Source organism: Danaus plexippus (assembly GCF_018135715.1).
Source record: "Danaus plexippus chromosome 29 unlocalized genomic scaffold, MEX_DaPlex mxdp_37, whole genome shotgun sequence".
NCBI classification, from domain to species: Eukaryota; Metazoa; Arthropoda; class Insecta; order Lepidoptera; family Nymphalidae; genus Danaus; species Danaus plexippus.
The window spans coordinates 105872-132202 of record NW_026869858.1 but is presented as its reverse complement, the minus strand read 5'-3'; the positions used below and the strand labels follow the sequence as shown (position 1 = coordinate 132202).

General features: G+C 36.0%; 2 protein-coding genes across 4 annotated transcripts in view; one reads left to right on the top strand and one right to left on the bottom strand.

Moving 5' to 3' along the window:
• Window positions 1-16390, top strand: part of LOC116777058 (uncharacterized) — a 39617-nt gene extending 23227 nt beyond the window's left edge. For all 3 annotated transcript variants that reach the window (XM_061529191.1, XM_061529192.1, XM_061529190.1), the window contains 15 exons: window positions 1878-1989; window positions 6848-7001; window positions 7540-7642; window positions 8258-8464; window positions 8564-8636; window positions 9002-9085; window positions 9308-9341; window positions 10150-10303; window positions 11131-11217; window positions 11734-11843; window positions 12266-12390; window positions 12619-12767; window positions 12863-12948; window positions 14537-14624; window positions 14727-16390. In XM_061529191.1, coding sequence (XP_061385175.1) covers window positions 1878-1989; window positions 6848-7001; window positions 7540-7642; window positions 8258-8464; window positions 8564-8636; window positions 9002-9085; window positions 9308-9341; window positions 10150-10303; window positions 11131-11217; window positions 11734-11843; window positions 12266-12390; window positions 12619-12767; window positions 12863-12948; window positions 14537-14624; window positions 14727-14974 — 1814 coding nt within the window. In that variant the 3' untranslated portion in view covers window positions 14975-16390. The remainder of the gene's footprint in view (window positions 1-1877; window positions 1990-6847; window positions 7002-7539; window positions 7643-8257; window positions 8465-8563; window positions 8637-9001; window positions 9086-9307; window positions 9342-10149; window positions 10304-11130; window positions 11218-11733; window positions 11844-12265; window positions 12391-12618; window positions 12768-12862; window positions 12949-14536; window positions 14625-14726) is intronic.
• Window positions 16391-16755: 365 nt separating this feature from the next.
• LOC116776906 (NADH dehydrogenase [ubiquinone] 1 beta subcomplex subunit 9-like) lies at window positions 16756-18836 on the bottom strand. The gene is made up of 3 exons (XM_032670205.2): window positions 18648-18836; window positions 18129-18274; window positions 16756-17201 (listed from the first exon to the last, which is right to left on the bottom strand). The coding sequence occupies exons 1-3, from the start codon at window positions 18740-18742 to the stop codon at window positions 17023-17025; spliced, it is 420 nt and encodes a 139-aa protein (XP_032526096.1). The 5' UTR covers window positions 18743-18836; the 3' UTR covers window positions 16756-17022.
• Between the last annotated feature and the right edge of the window lie 7495 nt (window positions 18837-26331).

The window sequence follows — 26331 nt, the reverse complement described above, 5'->3', positions numbered from 1 at the left end:
GCAACTTGACTCGACTCCTCGAAAGCTTTCGACAGTTGTGGAATGTTATCAATCCAGACCTGGACCAGTGGATCATTAGGGACCAGTTAGAGAGAGAGACCATACTAGACCATACTAAATTCACACTTTATTCAGTCCCCGAATGGGGCAATGACAATCTTGCGAAATTGAATGCTACCAAACTGCAAAAATGTTTTTTCATTACCAAGAGGAGTCCCTTCACATTGACTTCATATTTTTTGAATATATCCTTGGAATACTCTGACCGCCTTCAGTTATTAGGAGTTAAGGTATCCTATAAGGTTAAGGTTTAGGTATACTACAACTTTAAGCACTGTTCATTCTAAATTTAAAAAAAATCTTTTCATAGTCCTTACCATAAGTGTCCATCGGCCAACTACTAATGAAGCGTTTTCAGTTTTTCAATCATAAATCTTAACACCACACCAACAAAATAGGTTTGTGTGTATATGAAAACTTGTGGTAGCATACAGCAGATCGTGAACAAATAACTAATTCAACAGTCAATAAACTTCCCTTATCATGTGTCATCAGACATTATTATATATTTAGGTTTCTAACAAAATTATTAAAAAAAAATAAAGTTGCCTTATAAAGCCAGTACTTTTAACTAGAACAAACTCATTATTATCTTAAATCAAAACACCTTAAATAGGTTAAATTCAATTTACAAAGACACAAGTCACGTCGACAAAATACTTTCCCGCCTAAAAGTGAGCAAACCAGATGTCATCGCTTTAACGTCACTTCGGGTGCGTTCGGGAATTTTAAGGTTGCGTTCAAATTAAATGTGTGTTCCCTAAATATATACAAAATGCTGTGAATCAAGACACCATCGTATTTGTAATGTTAATTAGATTTAACTAAAAAAAAAACAACAAGCTTAGGTCGTCAACCGGTTCCAACGATATCAATATATATATGTACATAATCGCTGTGTTGGTTTTATTATATCATAAAAAAAGGATTTAAAAATGTTGCCTTTATTTTAAAATTTTTTTGCTCAGAGAGGTTTTCATAATATACCTACGTACGATGTCACCCAAAACTGTCATTGTTTCTGACATTTATATATTTAAAATTAGTTGTCTATCGCTCGGAGGAAGTCAGGAAATGGGGGGCTCAAGGTAGTTAGGGTCTTGGTATCACGTCATAATCATGCCATTTGAGTTAACGCAGTTATTTGATGTCAGAACAAAATTTTCTATGTTACAGTTAGTAAGACGTCTATGATTTAAAAAGTATGGAAGCAGCAAAATAATCGCTTAACAAATCATACTAATATTATTATATATATATATATATATATATATATATATATATCGGATTTATTACGAATTCATTGTTTTAAAGACTGGACGCCAGCCTCGCTGACGTCACTAATGTCACTTGTGTCAGTACGTTCCAGATATTTCAAAATGAAACTTCAATTCCTCTAAATGTTCTTGTATTTCTCGAAGGTTCTTCATAATCACATTCTTTATGATCCGCACTCGCTGAACTCTGCGTCCGTCCGTCGTGCGTCCAGACGTCATATTTATACCAGAATTCAAACATAGTTCTATTCTCTTTGATTTCGTTTTACTTTTGACAATGGTAACGAAGACCAATGAGTTGTTATAGTAATTGATGCCAGCCTTGAGTTATTTTCATGTTGCATCCGTCATTGAAGCTGCTTGCGCCGATATATAACAACGAACTTTCAAAACTAAGATTCTTTGGTTGATGGGTAGTAAGGCTGGGTTAACACATTAGTATAAGTACAAACGAGTGAAGCGCACTCCCATATATATATTTATGTGTTGATAATGAAGCTCGTATATGTTAAAGATGATAAAATATTTTCATCTTTTCAGAGCGTTTCTGCGACGTAACTCTGTACTGCTCGCCGAGTTTCGCAACACAGATACCGAATAAAGACACAGTGGACCCTCAGAACATACGCGGCGTGTCCCTCAGGGCTCACAGGTGGGTTCGATAATGTTGGACGTCTTAATTTTTGTTAATATCAGCGATATCCAAAGAAAAGTCCATGAAATCGCATGGTATAAGCAATGTCCAAAGAAAAGTTCATTAAATCGTATGGTATAGAAGAGACTATAGTCAGGATCTGTGAGGAATTACAAGGGAAGAATGAACCGCTTGACTACTTGACAGTTTATACCGCTGACCAATATATCCTGAGCCATATGAACACAACTGCTACACGTCACTTTAATGTTAGGCACCATCCATCTTTGTCTCTATAATAAATGGTTATGAAACCAAAGTCATGCCTGGAAATATGCATCAAATGACTGTCAGATGATGAGAAAATAGTGAGACCTGATAATAGGTAGGTTGCAGTACAATAAATTTTGTGTTAGCGGAATTTTTGTACGAGGAATGTGACATCTGGGGTGAGTATGAATTCCGTAGCTCATTCGTCCAGGTGAATGTGACTGCTGTCCCAGGTGTTATGACAGCTACTAGCCATTAACCAGCAATTTCAACTAGGGTCTTCAAGCGCTTTGAACCTAAATTTTTTTTATCATTAGATCAATTAAATGCGGCCTGGTAGATACTTTTATCCCATAATTACAATTCAAGGACTATCCCATATGAATTAATGCTTAGTTAAATCAATATTATTATTTTTTTTTTGTAAATATCAAGAACCGTGGGAAAACGATTTTGTTTTTATTTATTATAATATATTTTTTTTAAATGTCTCTCATAAATAATCATTCGCAAAAAATATATATGTCTGGCTTTTTTCGTTTTTTTTTTTTTATTATTTATTACACGTTTATTTTGCTGAGTATCTTGGTAGCTATTTTGTAGCTGTTTATTTTAAAACGATATCATCTATCTTGTCCACAGAATCTCGTCCTCGCTTTTGGCTTCTTGTTTGAGTGTTTTTTTTTTGCTGATAATCGGATTTTTTTGTAGGTCTAATATGGCCAAATTGCTTTTTTCGCTTTTGTATGTAATGAAAAAAAAAAAAACAGTGAATTATTGTGGAATTAAAATGAATTCTGCCATTGAAATGTTTTAGGTGCTAAATCATTTGACGAAATATATATATATATATATATAATGTAATATTATCCACATGGGCAATATAAATTTGTCCAATTAAAACGGCTGGAGACATCCGATGTGACAAATTATCATGTCCTACAAAACTAGTCATTTTTATTACAAGTCGTTATAGCGGACGATTTAAATAATTTACTTATAATATATTCATCCTATATTTATGTACATACATACATATATATATATATATATTGACCTTATCATCTTTAACTAGCTGATCCCGAAATACAGTGATTATTCGTGCAAAACAACTTTTTTTTAATTAATTTAAGTACCTAATTTTTTGAAACCGTCTTTCGGACTCAACTACTCGTAGAATATTTTATTAGACCACGTTTCGTTGATCTTTACATAACATTCATACAGCAAACGCCTTATTTTGGCTCGTTTTCTGGACATTCTCGTTCATGGTCATAAAAAAATCTGACAATACTTCGGCAGAATTTGTTTTATAGAAAACTCATTTATATAAACATATATCTCAATCTCAATAAGAAGTCGTGGTGCCCTAGAGGTTAAAGGCCCGCCTCTCACACGTGGGGGCGCAAGTTCGAAACCTGGCAAGTACCAATGTGATCTTTTCATATGTACTTTCTAAGAGTATTTAGACACTACTGACAGACGGTGAAGGAACACATCGTGAGGAAACCTGGTCTTTTAATTTCGAATTATAAGATTGAAATCGCCAACCCGTCTTGAGCAAGCGTGGTGATTAATTCTCTTACCTTCTCCGTGTGAGAAGAGGCCTTTGCTCAGCAGTGGGCTCCTATAGCTGATGTTGATCTCAATGGCAAGAAACTATCACCCTGGTCACTCGGAAGCCGTTGGAAAATTGTTATTTTAGGGCCTATCCTTCTAGTGGTCCAGCATAAAGCATTTTCTCGCCATCAATATCCCTTATACCCAACACATCGAGCCTCTATATCACCAGAGTATTAGACGAGAAAATAAAGAAATCGTTTGTCGTTAATGAGAAATAAGACTCCCACACACTTTTATCTTCTCTGGTGATTATCACGGTTGAACGCCACACTTTAATTTGCTTTCAAGGTTACTAAGATTATCGCATACAAACGAACACACTAACAATATAACCATGTGTTTGGTTTCTGACAAATACCACGAGTGATGGCCGTTGTCATATCTTCCATTGAATACGTTTTATCGTAAGGCGGTTTTTTAAACGCTAGTGTGAACGCTGCCTAAAATCGCCTCGTTTTTTTTTTTTGGTGTCGTTTACAAAAGATTTAGATATAACTTTTCCTGTTTTCTGTGTTTCCTTTGAAGATAAAGATAATAAAATATCAGCGAGCGGTAACGAATCGCTGTACAGTTGTAATATTCAAAAAAAAAATTGTCTTAATTGAATTTAAAATCTGTTTTATACATTCAAACACATTTCATGAATATTCATAGAGTTTTAAATATTTTTTTATGTTTATGATTTAAATACTTAATCAAATATATAATGATATAGTTGTTATAATTAATTTAACTAATCAACAACTGATAAGGAAGTATTTTGTACTGGCTGCGTCCGCTGCTTTGTCCGATTTTTATTTATATTAATAAAAAATAATATAAAATCCTTTAATTAGAGTAAAATAAGTCACGTCTATGGCATAAGTTCTCTGCCAGTTGAAGTCCGGGTAAAGTAGGTCCGGTGGTATTTGAGGTTAGTCGGAACAAACAGCCTGATAGATAAACAGTTTATATTATAAATAAAATTAATAGTTTCGGATATACTTTGCGTTTTTTTTTTATTATTTTAAAAAATATATACCCGACGTTTCGGTTACTTTGCAACCGTGGTCACGGGCAGACGAGATGTGAGTGTCTGTCAGTCGGTCCTTGTTAGTTATCATCTACCGCCATCGATTTCTTAATTTTCTGGCGTACCGCTCTGGATGCCGGCAGAATGAGTTTACGGTGTCTCGAGGTCCGGCTGTGTGGTTACGGACATGGGATTTTATATTTTTAAGGAGGGGAGCTCAGGTGTTGGAAAGATTCCAGCCATCTTCTCTATTGAAATTGAGATGTTTTCTAATTTCAATAGCCTCGCGGATTAGCCTCGTTACGTACCTGTCTTCATGAGCTAGGATCTGTTTTTTATCAAACCGAATGTAGTGCGTTGGTTTGTCCATTGTGTGTTCCCACACTGCTGAATCCAACACGCAACTATGTTTAATCTCTGAGACATGTTCTTTTATCCTTATACCGACGCTCCTCTTTGTCTGTCTAATGTATGACAATGGCTTGTCACAATCAAGTTTGTATACATCCGCTTGTTGTAAAGAAATGGTACTCTTGATAGGTCCTAAGAATTGGCTCACTTTCTTATGTGGTTTGTATATAGTCTTGATAGTAACCTTCTTCAAGATATTGCTTATTCTGGTCAGTAAGTCCCTTCACCTATGGTAATATCGCAGATTGTCGCTCAACTGTGGGTGGCTGTAAGTGCTTCTTGCGATGCTGGCGAGGCACGGGCAGGTTGTTGATGGTGAGAGCATGTTTTACATGCTGCAGCTCGACCTTTAGATGGTTAGCATCACAAAGGTTTTGGCTCTCTGTAACAAAATTACATATGCCAACGGTAGGTAACTGGATAGGGTGGTGGTGTGAGTTACCATTAAGATATCTATCTATAAATGTGGGTTTCCTATAAACAGAATCTCCCAAAGTATTGACAGGGTTCCTAATGACAAGGATATCGAGGGAAGCTAAAGAATTATTTGCCTTTAATTCTATAGTAAACTGAATCTTGCTATTGATAGAATGAAGGTGGTTCAGAAAGGCAGATGTTTTATTTTTACTTATATATTAACATTAAGTACATTACACACCTTACCATAAGTTTAATGAAGGAAATGTTACAGTTTTCTTATGTTCTAGTTAGCAAGCATCATCTAGATCAGGGGTTCCCAAACTTTTTTTGTCTAGTGCCTAGTGTGTGTATATTTTTTTTTAATGGCCAATTATTTTTTCATCTCCTGAAAAACCACTATTATTTATCATAACTAAAAGAAATTATAAATCACCCTCAAGCCTCTACACAAGGATCGCATTTTTTTCTGGGTTTCTTACCGCTCCTTAGGCCTGCAGCGCCCACAAGGGGGCGTTATCACCGACTTTGGGAAAGGCTGGTCTAAAACCCGGACAGTTTGTGGATTTTGAAATCGATTATACTCGTATTATAGTATAATGATCTGTTAATTCGATGTGTGTTAAGCCTTACGCGATAATACTACCGGTATGTTGGTGTGAGGGAACTTGTACTAAGAGATATAATAAATATTTAATTTTTATGACTATATATATATATATATATATATATATATATATATATATATATATATAAGCTGTTCATACAATTAAAATATGCTGAACTAATTTTGACGAAATTTCCAAAAATCATAGGTCAGAGACATCAGAGTGTGATATACTACATAATTAATTCCTTTTTTTCTAGTAATCATGCAGGAAAAATAGTCATAACATTTGTGTTGTATGAAGTAACGCCACACAGACGATAGATGTCGCTGACGGCTGGTTTACGTATATATTATATGAAGTACTTACACGTATCTCTCTTAATAGTTAATACAATTCGACGAAGTCACGGGAAAAAACTTGTCCATAAAACACCTTGGAAACTAAAAGCCTATAATATAGAAGCTGAATTATCTCTTTAAATGTATGTACATATATATAATATATATGTATAAAGTGGTTTAACATTGACTAGGGTTGTGTTAGCTGCGTGCTCGGAACTACTGGGGGCTCTGCTGGGGGCTCACGAGGCGCACGGGGAGCCCGTGTTGGTCATCGATGGCGCCGAGCCCAGACACCTCAGAGCTCTGCTGGACTACATGTACACTGGCGAGATGAACGTACACCATGTGAGTATATACACGTACACATACAGACACATACATACATACATGCGAAATCTAATCAAATCAAAACGAAAAAAATTTCCCTTAACAAATTGGACTCGAACCTGTGCTTCGAGGGATGTCGTGTCCCGGTCTCTTTGCTAACTGATCTATCGCGTCATTGAATTCTATGTATATAATCGTCATACCGGTTTTACGTCATACGTAAATTCAATAAAATCTAATATAGGAATTCAAATCTATGTAGTTATTATAGAATAAAGAATTCTACACAAGTTGGATTTGAACCTATAATATCACTCATCAGTAGCAGTTGCGTGATATCACTAGTGTATAGTTACATAATATATTAATAAAAAAAAGTATTCTTAATTCCACACACATACAATATAGAGTCACAAAAATTTAAATCTAAGCAAGAGCAAGTAAACTGATAATGTGTTTAAATTGAAATCTTATGATACGGGCATTACGTGTCAGAAGTCCAAGGTTCGAATCCTGTTCGCGTTAATGAGTTTTCATTGTGTGTCATCACGTTCAGTCCCAACTGGCTGGTCTCCTGAAGACCGCTGAGGATCTCAGGATCAAAGGTCTAACGGATATCCGGTGGAACAACAAGGACGAGCCACCTGACTGCTCAACAGGTAACTTGATTGATACAGATTTAATACGAATGATTTAAAAAAAATTATGTATACAAATTTAATAATAACTTTTGTATTGACTTTTATAAGTGCGTTTAAAATCCCTTATAACTCATAAACTGGTGTTTGGCTTTACCTATAAAAACTTGCAACATTATTTCCTGTATATAAAATTTTCCATACATAAGATTCTGACATAATAAATAGACTTTAAAAACATTAGACACGCCAGCCTATTGTTTCGGTACTAAACCGTTTTTCTACACGGGTTCCGGCCCTAAATTTGTAATTATTGGTCCTAACTAAATTTTTTTTTTGACAATAACCACCCGAGATAACTGCCATCGATCAAAAAAGCCTCGTCTCAATCGTACATTACCTTGCCGAGATCACCTCAGTATATAAATGGCCTGAGTCGCCAGTATAGTTCAACTCGCTACACTCAACAACTCGAATACTAACAAAAACTTTTCTTATACCATTCATACTTGAGTTAACTTCACCAGTTAAATCTCATTAACCGCTATCAGAAGTCACACCGTCTATATCCCTTCAGGATGAGTTCTAGTTTAGCAAGAACTATAACACATTTGTATCTCAAATTATAATCATCAGGCGCTGTAACAACGGTCGTGGATAAGAAGACGGACGCGGAGAAGATAATAAGACAGGAGAAGAACGCTTACGATATCAAGATACAGGATGTCAGGAGCACCAACAAGAAGATGAAGAGAGATAGAGACGCCAGAGATGGGAGAGATACGTCTGACGTAGAAATTAGAGATGATGACGATAAAGAGAAGGACAAGTACAGTTTAAATGGTGGGTAGTCTTATATTGTAATAATAAATACTTAAATCCCTTTAAAATTGTCTATATATATATATATTGTTTTACTTAATTTTTCTTTCACACCACCAGGCGGCCCACCACCCTTGATAAAACTACCCACCAAGGATAAAGTTCATCCTATAAAAAGGGAACAGTCTGAACCGTAAGTAAAACTTAACTCAATCACTCACTCACTCATTCACTCATTCATTCATTCTATTAGTTCCTTAATAAATGTCATAGTTACTCATTTACTCAGTAAGCTACTGAAGTATTTACTCACTGAACGTTCTTTTTTGATTTCATTGAATTATTACAATTATTATTTTTTTCCCAATATTAATAAAACTAAAAGTTGTATTGGAAATGAATATTTTCTTTCGCTTAAATATATATATATATATATATATATCTGTATGTCTGTTTCAATATTACTCAACCGATCACTTCACTTATTCCATTTGTATACATCCACACCCAAAAAAATCTTGAAATCCCATCAAAATCGATCCATCCTCTTCATTCCAGTGAGAGTCCCAGCCCCAAACGCCACAGAGCCACCAGCTGTGCTGACAACACGGATGAAGAAAACCCGCAGATAAAGATAAAGACGTATGTAATAAGTATATTATGATATATGTATGTATGTACTGTTGTTACAACATTCCTATTAAACAGACAGGTGCCTTCGATTTAGTTGTCATATCATTGTAATGAGTTTTGTATGAATTTTAATCCGACTTGTTAAATAGAAGAGTTATGTTTTTTAATTTTCATGATGTAAGTGTGTTTGAGTACACACATATATATATATAAATTATTTTTTTGTTATAGAGAAAGGGACCAAGAATGGCGGCATGGTAATCTGGTGAGTATTTTTTTGAATATTGGTTAATTAGATTTAATATAAACATAATTAAAACGAGAAAAACGGAATTAATGTAAGAAAAAAAATAAATTATATTGTTACATTCATAAATATATATATATACCAGTTTTGCTGTGAAAGAAAAAAAGTCAAATATTCATAAATAGTGTGAATTTTATACAAAAATTAAATTAAAAGAACGTAGTTTACTTCAAAATTATTATTATTTTTTATTTTTTTGACACTATAAGAAACGTGTTTGTGATGTTTTTTGTTAAATTTATTAGCAGAACAAAATTTTCATTACTAAAAAAATAGTTATTTATATATACTAGTTATATACTCACAACGCCATCTGTTAAACGGAATTAGAGTTATTTACAACAAAAATCCGACGCTAGAGGGCGCTGTTATTAAATTCCAGAAGCGGTTTAATATATATTTCTTTTTACATAGAAAAGCAAAATCCGACTTCACATTAAAGACTATATATAAAAATTTTATTTACTTATAAAACATTTCAAATTATACCATTTACAAAAGTGTCTTAAATAAGTATATTTAATGTATTGTAATGAGATCTAAGATTTTCGCGAGTATACATTAAAATGAAACTAGTATTACGTGGATTTACTACGCGAATTTTATTATTTAAAAACTACATAATCCCGACGTTTCGGTTACTTTGCAGCAACCGTGATCACGGGCAGACGAGACGCCGGGATTTTGTAGTTTTTAAATAATAAAATCCGTGTAGTAAATCCGAATAATACTAGTTTCATTTTAATGTATTGTAATTTTATTTCAGGATATAACAGCGGAGCGTGTGGTCGGCTGGGGCGGCGGAGGGCTGGGGGCGGCGCCCTGGTCCAGGGACGGCAGCGACGACGAGTGGGACCCGCCAGCTGATATAGGATCCTTCCTACACACTAAACTCAGAGTTGACGGAGACAACAGCGCTGGTAAACATAATGTGCACTGTTCAGTGAAGCGACTTGAACGCTATGCCGGTGGTGGGGATGAGTTTTACTTTCATAGTTATTTAATGTCCATCAATCTCTGTTTTTTTTCTCTCGTATTTGTATATTTTAATACCAAAATAGTCGCAGCTAACTCGCGGACGCGTTCAGGAGGATGACTCGTTGTGACGCGTCTCGTACTGAACAGAAAAAATGATTTTAGAATTATTCCAATACACACGTATAGTCGGTAGATAGCTGAGTGGAGCGAGTTGAGCGCTGTCCTGGCGGCGCGGCTCAGTCATATATGGAGACGAGCTCGGCGACCGAACGTGCGAGCGAGACGAGCTCTCACGTTCCATAGACTGTTATCTGGAGTGGCTGTTGTCAAAAAAATTATTGGATAGGACCAAAAATTAGTCTTAGGTGTAGAAAACTGAACCTATGTAGAACAAACGCTGAGGTAGCTGAACTCAACTCGCACCGGGCACGTCTCCTAGTATATAAGAATTTTCGAACAGTTAAAATGTATTTTATGGGTACCGTCGTTTTTTTTGAGTGACACAAATACGAAGCTGTACATCAAAAGTCTGTCTGAGAGTACTAGCGACTGCTCTGCAGATTTTGATGTTAATCTCACTGACAGCAGAGAACTTTTCCGAAGAAACGTTTGTTAAATAAAATATAATCGCTCTTGCATAGAACGGAACGTGGGTGAACATAGTTTTTAACTTTAACCCGCCTTAAACTGTGTAACGACTGTCCACGACTGACGACTGTCTGTGTTAATACTGTTCACAACTATACGACTACCCTCCAACATGTAACAGACGAGGAGTCAGACGGCAGCGCCTGCGCGCCTCACGCCTCCTCTTCCTCGTCTACAGCGAGCACGGCGCACATAGACTACGTTAAACGTACGTACTACACACACGCGCACACACATACACACGCACACACACACATGTATATGCCCATAAATTTCATTCATACTTACTATAAATCAATTCAAACTTTATACTGTAAGTTCCTCCGTCAACGTTCTTATAAAATGTATGTATATACATACTAGTTTTTGCCCGCAACTTCGCCTGCGACTTTCAGAGTTAGAAGTGTTGTATCTGACCGGGAAAAACCCATTCCTCTTTAAAGACAGCAAATAAGATGAATATGGACTTCATCAACACACTTTCTTATTTCTCGATCGGCTGAAGAGTACCCTAAGTCCCTTCCCTTGTTCCACGCTATCTCTCCACCAATTCCCACCCAGACCCGTTCAGCCGCTCTGGTGTCATAAACAGTGTAACTTACAAGACTTTTCTTTATATACAAAGATATCTTACACTTAATATAAGTCCCTCCGTACTTAATACTGAAAGTACCTCCGTAAATGTTACGATAATAATAATGTATATATATATTTTATCAAACAGCGAACAAAAGCAGTAAACAGGACCCTCGTTTTACGGACGTGGTTAAGCTGAACGACTACCTTCAACACGGCAGGAGACCTCAGTTCTGGGAGGAGAATTACGTAAAGAGGGTAGGTATAAACATCTTGTATGAATGTATGTTCCTCTTTAACACGGAAACCACTGAATCGATAGTGATGAAACTTCACAATAATATAGCTCGCACACGAGGATAGGATATAGGATATAATGTATCCTTAACTTCCGTGTAGTTCGCGGGGGACACTCGATGGGACATATCGTGTATCAAGTCGCGTTACAGGCTGTAGATGTCGCTAGTGGGTTGACGTGTACATTACATATATATTTATAGTTCAGTTATTTGTTGAAATTTATATGAAATCCCGAGTTTCGCTATCGTTGAATTAACATCGAATAGGTCCGCAACCCGCCACGCTGCCCCAATATGGTATAGCGGGTCATATGTCATTCTCTAACAGCCGTATTGATGAGATGTCTTCACCTGTTTATTGACTCCCGTGTCGTGTCCCAGGTGATGGAGGCCGTGCGTCTCAAGGAGCTGGAGATGAAGCAGGCGGCGGAGATCCTCGGCGTCAGTTACGGCACGCTGTACGGGCGGTACAGGGACGTGTACGGCTGCATCAACAGACCTTACAGGTGTGCATACATGATAGATTCGTTCACTCATTCGCTGGTTCCTTCACTCACTCAACGATTTATCAACTCGTTAATCACTCATTCATTCATTCATTCTGTATACAAAACTGGTTTCTAATTAATGATATAGTTTTTAACAAAATTATCATCAGTCAATAACGACAAATACATTAAATGTATGTAATTTTATTAATATAACGTATTTACAATGTTTCTCGTATATTACAGGATAGCTCATCACGTTTGGCAGGCGAAGGGCCCGTCAGCCATAATGGAGCGTGTCCAGCGAGGTGACCTCTCGTTACAAACGGCGGCGCTGGCGCTGGGGGTCAACCCCGCTCACCTGGGTAGCTATATGGTGGAGGGGGGAGATAAAGGTACCCCACACACATACAATACTATACTATAATTACAATCACATTACAATATATAAAGCTGTATTTATTTTGATGACGTCGATCGTTTTTTACAGACTGGGAGGTGGAGTTGGATCCGGCTGTGAAGGTGTCGCGCTCCGCCACCGCTACCACTAATACTAAAACAAGGAAAATTGATAAGGTATACACACACACACACGTACGCACGTGCGCACACACACACACACACACACACGTATATATATATATATATATATAAGTCATTATTTTGGTACATGAATCACTATTATTAAGAATTTAATGTATTAGTTAAAATAAAGAAATTTTTAAACAGAGCGCCATCTAGTGGATGTATGGACGAACTAGTTGATAAACTCCATCTATTATTATTAGTATCGGATTTAATACGAATCTGTTTGTAAAGAGAGACGCCAGCCTCGCTGACGTCACTAACGCCACTTCTCCAGCACGTCCCATTTCAAAACGAAGCTTCAATCCTTCCAAACGTTCTTGTGTTTCTCGAAGGTTCTTCTTAGTCACATCCCTCAAGGGTCCGCGCTCGCTGAACTCTGCCGTCTGCCGTCGAGCGTCCAGACGTCGTATTTATACCAGAACTCAGACACAGTTCCATTCTCCTCTTAAACAGTCTTTGATTTCGTTTTTCTTTTAACAGTCGTCATGAATACCAATAAGTGTTTATGATAACTGATGACAGTCTCGAGTTATTTTGATGTCGCATAAATATTATTTTGATAAATAACACACCCTATATATATATAGGGTGTGTTATTTATATACATATATACTAGGTTTATATATATACTAGGTACCAGCCCCGGCTTCGCACGGACTCTTTACAAAAAATATAATATAGCCTATTTAATTCTGAGAATTATTAAACTTACATTATGATAACTATATAACATTTTGCGCTCGATTTTAATGATTTTAAAAGTAATTTATATATACTGATGTAGACTTGGAAACGAAGTTATTGATTTTGTTAAGACTCAGTACCGTATTTATGTAAATAGCTTTCCAATAAACGCTTTAAGAATGAATATTTTTAAAAGTTTTAAAATGGATAGTGGATAGTATGTTATCCTTAAGGTATAGACATACGCCACCGCGGACTTTTCTGTAGACCTACATAAGATACACAGTCCCACCATATATTATTTTGTTATATCTCAAAGACTTTGGGCAGCGTTTTCGTTAAAAGCTCTCAGACGGCTCGTGTCTTCCCGACATCTCCAACAAATATCGTTAGTGTATGTTAGTGTACACAAGGAAATACAAAGACTTAACAAAATTATATATTAAAACCTTCCTCGAGAGTCACGCTACCGAGTGCTGATAACCGCTAGACAGTCGGTGCAGTAGTTTTTCTGTTTATCGCGAACACACAGACGGACAGACGCGGCGAAGGAGTTTATTTTATGATATGTAAACATATATATATATGTTAATTAGTGTTGCTACTATGATGTTCGAGGATCCTACTCTGAAGTTATTCGCACGAAACGTCATATTTACAAAATTTATCTTGTTTCGTTGGCTTATAGTTGTAATAAAAAAAATATGCAATCTAATTTTAAATTTATATAAACAGGACCGTCGCGTCCCGCGGATACAGATCCGGATACGGATATAAGTGGAAATCAAATAGACGTTTTGTTTTGGCTTTTTATTCATCAAATGTTACTTGATGTGACAAAACATTGTAACCGACGACTTGTAATGATGTTAATTTTTTTTATATGTTCAAGGTGCCTGGAAAGAAGCTGGGCGGCGTGGCGGATGACGACCTAATACCAGCAAACGTCACCCACGACGCCACAGCAGCGCACTCCGCCAGTCAGTATATTAGTAGAGAGTATATTGAGAAACACAGCAACATAACTCATTCGGAACTGAGTCCGTGAACTATAACCGTGACTAATGTTACTGTAATTCCAGACACAGGCAAGTGGCCGTCCATCCGGCTGGCGAGCCTGGAGTCCCTCAGGTCCCCCCCGTCGCCCCCCAGCGGGCCCCCGTCCCCCTGCGCGCCCTCACTGCCCCCCGCGGTGCCCCCCCCAGGCCTCCCCGCCGGGCCCCCCGCCTGCGTATCCGCCGGGGCCCCAGCAGGCCCCCCGCCCTCCCCCTCCCAGCTGATGAGGACCCGCCCCGATCTCACCATCGTCGCCGCCAGGAAGGACTCGTGACGTCACTGAACGACGTCGCCCCGCGGCCTCGTATTCGCTGTGACGTCACAGCGACGATGACGTCACAGCCAGCAAGCTACCGCTCGTTCCGTTGTATGTATGTATGTATGTGTCTCGTTTAGTCCCCACTCGACCCGCACTCGGCCCGGCGCTCGTCCGGTGTCAGGACCAAAGATTCTTTGGTGACATGTCCCCTGCCCCCCCCCCGCGCGTCCGTCGCCGCTCGTGAGCGTGTACATACGATGACTTTATATATGTCTGTAACAAAGAATCTCTAGCCTACATTTATATAGTTATAATGTAAATAATATGAACGCCGCTCGTATTTTGTATGAGGCGTAACTGAATGATGATTTTGAGACGGAATTATTTAAATGGTGTCTAGGATTAAATCTCCAAGGTTATTATTGTTTTTGATGAACCGATGCGACCGGGGACCGGATGTGACGTAACCGTTCCCGTTCCCGTTTCCGCTGGACATCTCGTTCGTGTTTTTGATATTATCTTATGTGCGGGCGACTGCACGGTTGTTTAAGTTAGTACTGAAAATATATATATAAATATATGATGAGGGGAGCCGGCGTAATGTTTCAGTGTGTTCCTCTTGTGTTAGGTCCTAAGTATTTTTATTTTGCATAAATTTTTCAATCAAAGGTCAATGACCTGTGTATACAAAAAAAAAATAATACTCGCCTTTCATAGGATACAGATTTTTTTTTTTACTTACGTTTATCATTCAATGGATATTATCTTACGCATAGTTCGGACGCAGAACTGAAAGTTTGAACGTATGTTATATAAATCTCGCGAGTTGATATTCGATTGAAATTTAAAAAAAAAAAAAATATTAAACCCACCCCAAAAAATTTATTAACTTACTATAAGTTTTGTCCAAAAACCAAATTGGATGTTTTTTACCAAATTATTATTATTATTATTATTATTACTATTATTATTTTTTATATAATTTATTTTGTTAATATATTAAATTAATTTATTGATAGCTTGTTTGTAAATGAGAATAAAACAATATTTTTTTTTATATAACTTCCGTTTCGTCCAAAGACCAAAATTATATTCTCGTTTGAATTACGTCATGTTATTGTTAGATTTTTGTTAGTAAGGACTCATTATTGTAAGTTACGTGGAGACCGGCGGTTTTGTTTACAAATGTTATACGGAAATACTCTAGCCTTACCACCAGTGTGTATTGCCAAACTCTACACCGACAGTTTGGAGTGAAATAGCATCACTGCGGATGCTGTTGACTCGAAACTGTCCGTACCCAGTTTGGGGATACCAACTCATGCTAAGGTCGAATTATGTCAAACTCCTCAGTTGTTCAGAGTATATGTTCTTTCTCCGTCTCTGCCTGTAATTATCTGTTAGACAAATAAAAATGATATAATCAGATAATTGATTTTATTTAAAAACATTATTTACTCGCACAATTTGTTATCGATTTTATAAAAAACATGTCATTTTATGTTTTCCTTAATTAAGCAATTTTTTATTTTACTATTTTAAATTTCATGGTTATTTTTTTACGTACACGAAAGCACGTACTCTGCATCAGAGACGCATTCTTTACTTCCTTGCCTGTTTGTTCCGTCTAATCTCCGGAATGGCTGACCGATTTTGGCGGGAGCTTCACTCGTAGGTAGGTGATGCTACAATTAATAACCTAGGCTACTTTCAAAATTCAAAATTGAGGAATTCCCACTGCGATGTTGGTTACGCTATTCCTTGATATCACGGCCTATTTTCAAAAAAAAAAAATCTCTATTAATCAAAGTTTATTATTCTGACATAGTTTCGTTGTCACCAAGTCAGTTCCTGGTGGATGAAACCTCATAAGGATGACAACACGTTACTAAAAATAAGTCTAATACACACGGGATTTGTTATATTCTATATAAAACGCCCAATCGGTTCCGTTCTGTTAGTACGAGTTTCCATTGCCAGACTAGATACAAACAGTTTGTAGTGCAAACAGCCGACATCAACGTTTAACGAGAACTCGTAACACGTGCACACTCCTCGACTCGTTACATCATTTCTCCTTTGTACCACTTGGCGATGTACTCGCATTTCCTGATCTCTCTGGTCTGGAAGTACTCCGGGTATTGAGCCTTCTCCAGGGGATGCCAATAGTCCACCACCCAGTCCGGGGGCTCGATGACTCTCTGATAAGCGACTCCACCAGCGATACCCACGCTCGTAGCAACTGGAAAAAGGCATTCCTACTTATCAGAGCTCTTTGTTTAAAACAAAATTATTATTCAAGGAGGCTCGTATGTATAGAATTTAAATTTTTTAACCAAATTTAATTAAATTGGATCGATTTTTTTTAAACTTAACATATTTTAATTTAATTCTATTAATAAAAAATTACGTACATATGTACGTAACTATCTATATAAAGTTCATGCTTAACATTTCTAATTAATTTAAAAACTACCAAAACAGAATCATTCACATGATTTTTTTTGTTTCGTTCAATTAATGAGATGAAACGATTAATTGAATAATTTTAAAATTGTGATTATTTATACGGGATACGTTAAAACATTACAAAAAATAAATACTTCATATATGAGGGTATGTACAGAAAAATTGTTCTTAGCTGCTATATTTAGTTCGTAAAAACGTTATGAGCAATTGTTTTATTAAATCAAAGTATTATTTGTAACTATTGTCTGCTATATATATATATTTCTAGTTATTGAAGTCGGTAGTTTTAAAAATGTTTTCGGGCGGCCCGTGACCGCTGGCGCCACTGGACTGTAACACAGACGGTTGAAACAGCCGGCTGTGTTAGCGTCCGGCACATTCGCATCAAATCGTTTGAAGCAATAAGAGCTTGAATAGCTCAAGTTACCTGATTACCCGATTACTGTGACTAGTCAGGATAGTGTTTTGTGAAGTGATGTGATAAAACGGGGCAGTGAAGCTCATCTCCCTGCAACGCGAGGGACCCGGCGCCCGCACGGCGTATCCATACGATGCTGGTAAGTTTCGTCTCGTATACATAGAAACTACCTGGTCTTGGAACGACTCCAGAAAAGGAGATTGCCAATACGTCATTTTTTTTGGATCTTCCAAACATTAACAACGTTATACTTAAGATGAACTTATCCTATCATATGCTTACACTTGGCGATGGGAAGCGGATGTTTTGTGAGGAACAGCTCGTGCTCCCCGACCCAGTACAGCCGGCGCTGGTCTTTGGGATCAGAGACACATTTGTTCGCATCGAAACGAGAACGAAGAATGACTTGATGGTAGCGTACCACGTTCCTTGAGGAAATTAAGGTAACTTACAAAAAAAAATACGAATAATTTGTCTATTTGAGTCATGAATCTCACTTTACTGTAAATAAAATGCAATTAAAATAAATACTGTAAATAAAATCACAGAATAATATAAAGCCAGACAACAATAAATAATAAAAAAATGATTTTGACAATGAGTGAACAATATTATGTCTTATGACTATAACTGACGAAAATTTAGAATATTTTTAATGAAACAAATATTTACGTCAGTCAGTCAGTCATATATATTTACATATAAGTATATATTGTAAAAACTCATGTCTCGATCCCTATACAAGCGGTTTACTCTCGCCCAACACTAAACCTAACCTGATTTTATTGAAATTTAAATTACCTCTGACCGTAGTAGGATTCAATCTGTCTCATAGCCTGTTTGTAAAGACTGCAGACTTTCTGAGCGTGCGTCCTCAGTTCCGGCGCGAAAGCCATTTTAAGATACGACTTTCTTTATCATAAATTGGAAAAAAAAATTTCAAGGAAACACGCAAGCAAACGTCAATATCTCAGATGCCAGTGATCATAAAGATTTTATCTGACTTGCCAATATCAATTTTAAAAATATTTTTAATTTTATTTGCCATGATTATAAATTAAATTAATGTTATGCAGATTGCAGCCTTATAAAATTTCTTAGACGTATCAAAACTAATCTAAACTTGTTCATTGTTAAAAGCTCTCGTCATATTTAGATTTACAGAAAATCTAATATACATAATTCTCGTGTCGCGGTGTTTGTGGTTAAACTCCTTCGAAACGGCTTGACCTATTCTCGTGATATTTTGTGAGCATATTGAGTGGGTCTGAGAATCGGCCAACATCTATTTTTCATACCCCTTAGTGATAAGGGCTGTTCACCCTTAAACTGTTTTCTTTTTTTTAATTTTTGAACGAAATTTTTTGTTTTTATTTTTTTATAATGTGGCATCAAAAAATACATACAACCATAAAGTTTTGCTTTTTTATCACCAACCCCTATTTTTTTTATATATATGTAAACACAATACGAGTGTATGTTTGTTTCGGCTAATATCTAAAATGGCTGAACCGCGTTTAACGGGACTTATTGGCAGGCAGTTGATGTAATAAAAAGTAACTTAGGATACTTTTTTCAAGATCCAGAATGACCATCCCGAAATTATAACGCGCGAGTGGGAGGCGGGGCGCATACGGGTCTATAAAGTTTTGTCATAGTTTCTTATTATTTTTCTTACGCAGACGGAGTCGCGGGTAACAGCCAGTATATATATACAATGACGCTCTTTTACTACCAGCAATGCCACCTGTAGTATTCATCGGCGGCTTAGTTGAAGTTTGTAAAGCTAGTCACTAACTACTCTGGTAAAAAGCTTCAAATAAAATAAATTTATAACTAAATTGCTTACTCTTCGTCCGTAGTGTGACTATGCCAACTGGTGGTAGGTATGCACATACCTGTTAACTCGTTCCATATAGAAAATTCTATTGAATTTTTAAAAGCCTTACGCTTTGATTGCCGTTTAACGATTATACTGGCAGTGGCACGTATTTGTCACTTAATCCTGTAACCATAAGTAAAAAATGGCTTACATCATTTTGGAAAACGACCAATATTTTGCTAGAAACATAGCTAAGATCGAGCTTCAGAAAATTCACTTTTAAATGTAACAAACCGAATCGAAATCGTTATATCAGTTTAAGAGCTACGTTGAAACACATGAACACACACACATTCACACTTTGACGTCTTATTTTGAGTCAGAAGTAAATAAAATCCAATAGAACTTTACTCAAACAGCTAAGTTTAAGATCTCATTTGCATAACGTAATATTTTGAATACAGTAACGGTTTTTCAATATACATTGTAAAATTTGATATAAAAAAATAATTACTTCGCAATTAGTTTAAAACATTTATAAGAATTTTAGTTTAAACCTTTGATGCCCAAAATGGTTATCGGTCAAGTGCGAGCCATAATAAGGTTGCGGAAAATTAAAAAAAAAACAAGCAAGTACGATCATGTTTCTTGTATATAATGACATATTATATTTAATTTTATGAATCGCATTATCTCTACGGTATTCAAACCATTAACCTTTACTTATCGGACTCAAAAACGGGGAGGCAATAATTCGTAAAAAGGTACCACAATAATTTACTTTTACTTAACAAAGGTAATTTAATTAAAACAAAAAATATTTTTAATGACTTGAACAAATCAATTCAATACAAGTAACGGTAACGAATCGGTACTCTTTATTATCTGTAAATTGTTTATCAAACCTGCATTATCTACAGTTACTGGGCTTATAACATAAGCGTTCAAAGCTGTCAAATTTCAAACAGTAGGTGTCTACTAAAAGATTATAATTTAATATTTATAATTCGTCCAACAAATAAAAACTTTGACATTGGCGAAATATTCCACGAGATCTGTGCTAATGAAGCCATAGCATTAAAAAAAGAGCAGGTAATCGGTATACATATTAGTATTATAAATTATAGAATTTGTTAAAACAGTATTTTTAAACATCTGCTTCGAAAACGGTTACTCATATAAGTGAAGAAAATTATTATTTGTAAATTGAACTTAAAAATGTATTATGTGATTATTGTTTATAACGAGCCAGTGGATAATAATAATTACTTAATGTCATGGAATGAGATCGTCACGTCGTGGTCTTAGAAAGGATACAGGTAGATAAAATTAAGATAATTTATTTCTTAAATAACAATTAAATCTGTGATTTTGATATGAATTTTTTGTTTTTTATTTACTAAACTATGAATTGTTCATTATTGGTCTCTTCTCTTGGTCTCTGTAGGTTGTTGTGAGGTTTAAATTAATGCTTCTTACAGATTTCTGAAAAGTGCTAGAAACTAACTTAATCTAATTAAATTTTACTATTATTGTATCTATGCCTATTTCTTTGATGTATTTCACGAGTTACCAATCTTCCACTTATGCTGGACACTAAATTACTGAAGCCAGTAGTGTTTCGGTTGTCATTAAAAAATGTCCAGTAAAAGATGGACCATCTCGTTAAAAACTGTTTTGGGATACATTTATTTGTATTTACACAAGGGTTTGAATAGTCAACTTCTGTTGTATTGGTACTTTATTGATCAAGTGGTAAAAGTGGCGCTATCCATACCATACTAATTGTAACATACTATAATCCTTAGAATTATTTTTATGACAGATTATAATCAATAAGAAATTAATGTATCTGTGGATATTATCAGGATAAAATTTTGGGAACCCGATACTAAAAAGTTAAATAATAAAAATATAAATAGCCATTAATTATATTGAAACCAATATTTGTATGTATTATCATTAATTATAATACCGAACTTATGTAAATTTTGTGATGGCAATGTTTGGGTATAAATTTTTTAGTCTGAAGGCTGTAAATACTGGTTTCGGCCATTTTGTAGGACATTACGAGAATAATCACCGAACATTTAAAATCAAGATTGAAACTTTACAGCAAATAATATGTTGTAAGCATTACTGAGGAAGTGTCCTTGTAAGTATTTAATTCTTAATCTACTATTCTTTAAATCTTATACTCGAGGAGGTGACTTTCACAACATGATTTGTCCTTTGGTTATCGAACTAAAAAAAAAAACTTCTTTTATTCTGACTAATTGGGCAAACCTTGTGAATTATTGCATGGTGTCAGTGAAAAGGTAGTAATGTAATGAAATTATTAAAGCGGCACAGATAATTAAATCTTGTATGTGTTTTTTTTTTTTTATTAAAAAATGGCTAACACATTTTGAATGGCCAGTGCTAACAAAAAATTATTTGAATTGAAAATATTAAAATGTTATATTATTTGATATTTTTATTATATATAGCATTACAATTGAATAACTAAACTAATTAATTTAAATTCTACAAAGTTTTCTTGAACCAGGCATTGAATTATACTTTCCATTAAAATATTTCCTAAAAGGCAGTAGGAGTATTGAGAAGAAGTTCCTTGTACTATTTGAAACGGTTGTCGTTTAGCTTTTGTCAGTCTACAAATCTAGTCTACACTCTACAGTAGTTTGTCTACCTCCTTCTTTTCATCAGTTAAGGATTTGCTCAGAGCTAATATCTGTGGTATGATTCTGCTTAACAAAGTGTTGGTAAATGACACTTCATCTCCGTCGTAGTAAAAGTCCTCAATTGCTTTAGCTCGGTCTGAGCATTTACCATTAACCTCGCTGACTTTGAAAAGAATCCTCTTCATGTTGCTTATATTTACTAAGTCTTTGTATGGTAAAAAGACAGCCATTGGACAATTAAGCGAATTAAATTGTTTGAAGATTTTTTATCCTTTGTAGGGGTGGGCCATAAGGGTGTTAGCGGTTTCAATATTCAATTAAAAAATAACTCAGAAACATAACAAAAATATATTTGTATTTTTAAAAAAGTAAAAACAGGAATTTTCAAGACTTAAAAATAATGTTGTCCAAATGACTTCCTTCGGCTGTCTGACGCTCTTGGGACCGAAGTCGCAAATTTTTGAAAACTCGTTGGAAAGTTGTTCTCGGTTTTTGTTGCTTTCTTTAATAATATTCCTCTTCAGCTGTTCAAAATTGCTCGGATTATTCTCGTAGACTACCGATTTGAGGTAGCTCCATAGAAAATAATCGCATGGAGAGAGATCACGGCTACGTGGGGGCCATTCAATATCTCCCCTTTTCGATATGAGTTTTCCGGAGAAGATATTTTTCAGCAGCCCTATTGATGCCCTAGCCGTATGACAGGTGGCCCCCATCCTGTTGAAACCACATCCTCGAGGTATTGCCTTAACCCTTAATTTGGCAAAGTATGCTATAAAACCTGAATTTTGTCATCAGAAATGTTATTTACACACATAAAACCACTATAGAAAAATTAAAAAAAAAAGCTGAAAAGCTTAGTTTTCCTGAAAACTCATGTATGCCACAACATACACCGCCAACTTGTCATGAATACAAATCGTAAATGTGTTGTACGCAGGGGCATACACTGCCAATTACTGTAGGTACTGACTAATAAAACACATGGATAGTAGTTGGAAACAGACTAAATATATTATTTTTATATTGTACAGAGTAACAATTATAATAAGCAGGTAGGTACACATACTTCTAACTAGATAGTTATAATCTATGGTTACATTAAAACAATAAACCGCTCCTTCTCCGCCATTGGCCTTCGGCTTTTTAGGCCGGGCCTTCCTTGGCGCACTTCGCGTCGTTGCTGCTGTTGTGCCGGTGAGAGACTGCCTTGCGACGCAGCCGCTTGCCCCCAGCACGTGTGCCCTCTCTGCTTTGCCAGCAGCCTCGCACAGGAGGCAGTTTGGCGCTGCCTTGCACTCGGCCGCCTTGTGACCCGAAGTCCCGCACCGGAAACATCTCCGGCTACGGTCCTCCGGGTCCTCCTGGCACTTCGCCGCCACGTGGCCGGTATCAAGACAGCGGAAGCAGACAGCCAATACTCTCCAAGCAAACAACCGTGTGACACGGGTCACGTAGATAAAGTCGATGAGTGCCTAACTCAAAGACTTAAGCAACCACTGGTAGACGCCGCGTTAAAAAGAACGTCACTTCCGGAAGTGACAGACATAATCCGCGCATTTAACGCTAGAAAAGCATCGAATCGGTCTTTCCGCTATCGAGTTCACCTTCACTTCACCGGGCTGCCCACAACCCAGCGTTCCATCGGACAGGGAATGTTCCAATATCGGCTCTAAAGCGTAATCATCATCAGAGACGACGCCGCCGACCTCCGCCGCCGACCTGCCGAGGAGGAGAATGACGGGTTCAGAATATGGTAATTGGTGTTGGTAATTCCTGGCTTAAAGTTGCTTAAACCCGTCATCTGTTGTTAAATAGTTAGTGTTGTGGTATCAATAAACATTGATCAAGGTTCAATCAGAGTTGTGAGTCGTCAAAAAACTATGAGATCTTAACAATCTCACTAACTGAGTAATATATAAGGATTTTCAAAACCATCCCCTTACACTGTTCCTCTTTCTTATATCACAATATATATTTGTTATTGATTACAGTTCCTTAATATTAATTAAGAATTGTCAAACAATAGCTTCAAATGTGAGTTTAATAGGTTTTTTATCTCATTTCTTTTGGTCCGTCCCGTTTTGTTAAAACGAATCTATTTATTATAGAATTCCATTGCTTTACTGTTATTTATGAACCGATATAACATTGGCCATCTCAATGTTCTATCTCTGGACGTACTAGTTATGCTTTTCAGACTTTCTTCGCTAGAAGGATTAGTTTTTAATAGAATAGTGTCTGTTGTCACTAGAGGGCGCTTAAAGTTTTTGCTATAATAGAAATATACCTTGAACTGTTTTCATTAATGTTTATAGAATATTATTATTGTTGAATATAAAATGAATTATTGGCATTGGGGATGTATTCTTTGTTTTGTGTTTATTTAAGAATGCATCTAAGATTCAAACACTATAAAAAAAAACACCTAATTTGTTTTATTTCTGTATCCAATCAGTCATATCCACTGCTGGAACTATGCCGCTACTGGCGCCACCCCGTGTGTGGACGGGAAATATTAGTTTGCGGTTGAAACACTCATTCAAGTTGAGGGATTTTAAGCTGATGGTTATAAGAGTATACATTAAAGACTGGTACAGACACACACTTATGTCAAAACTAATTGTAGTCCAGGACCACCCCTTACAGATGAAGTACTGGACCAATTTTCTTTCCTTGAACTCCAATAGATGGCGCCTTGTGTTCATTAGCTGAGTAAATGATGTTTTACTATTAAAGTTTTAAGTAAATAGTTACATTTTACTCGGTTCTTTATCCCACCAATGCTTAGTATTTTAACCATCAAAACAAAAAAGAGGGGTATTGTAAGTTCGTCGTCTGCGTCTGTGTTTCTGTCTCGGGCGTCGTAGCTCGTTGCCAGTATATTCGATAAATGAAAATTAAAGCGTATTTTTTTTTGTTTAATTTACTTAAATCTGGTTGTTAAACATTTACTCATCCATCGTAAAAAATCATTTTGGCTTTAAAAATATTTTTATGAAATGTTTTAATTTATTGTAACAAGAAAAATAAGAGGAGCTGTATTGACTAAGAGGTGAGTTGGCGGCGGGCGAGGTGTGGGGTGGTGTGATGTATCGAGGAGGGGAGAGGTGTGGTGAGGAGAGGGGAGGAGAGATTATTTGAAGGACTTTTTTGGATGTAATTAAACTTTATTTTGTGAAAATTGGAAATAAACAAGTGATTTACCAAGAAGTCGTACCTACTATTCTAATTATTTTCTTCTAAAATTCAGTTGTGTTTTGTATTTAAAGTAATATTATTATTAGTTAAGTTTAAATGCTGCATTCATTCGTTTCTATTTTTATTTAATCAATTACATATATCATAATCTTTGATTATACATTTAAATATTCCATTGATATCTAAACATCGTCTGTATAAGAGTCATTTAATGGAAACATTACAATACTTAACAACGACTAACCTCTTTGATCTTTACTAACCAGTAATACTTCTTGTTAAGTCTATATATGGTAAGATAATCAATCTTTGGGAGTCTGTATAGATCCTGCAACTACGTTTGTTATAAACACAAAGCTTGTAAGTTAAGAAAATCTTCAAATTCAAAGTCTTGAACTGCCAATTAAATAACATTGGCTGTGTATAGAATGTGACTCGCATATATTATGTGACTTATCTTTCATACTACGATTATTAACTGTAGGAATTGTCGGATTGTATATAAGAATAGTGGTGTACAAGTGGCGCCATCTGCGCCGTACTAATAACAATGTATTGTAATCCTAGGAATTATTTTTATAACTGATAACTGATCATAAATAATAATAATAAATTAATGTACCTGCGGATGTTTCCAGAAAAAATGTGGGGATCTGACACTAAATTATATTGGAAGCAATATTTGTATTATGACTGGACATATATTAATTCTGTTATGACAAATTTTGAGTATCGACTTGTAATTGAGAGCTATAAATACTGGCTTCAGCCATTTTGT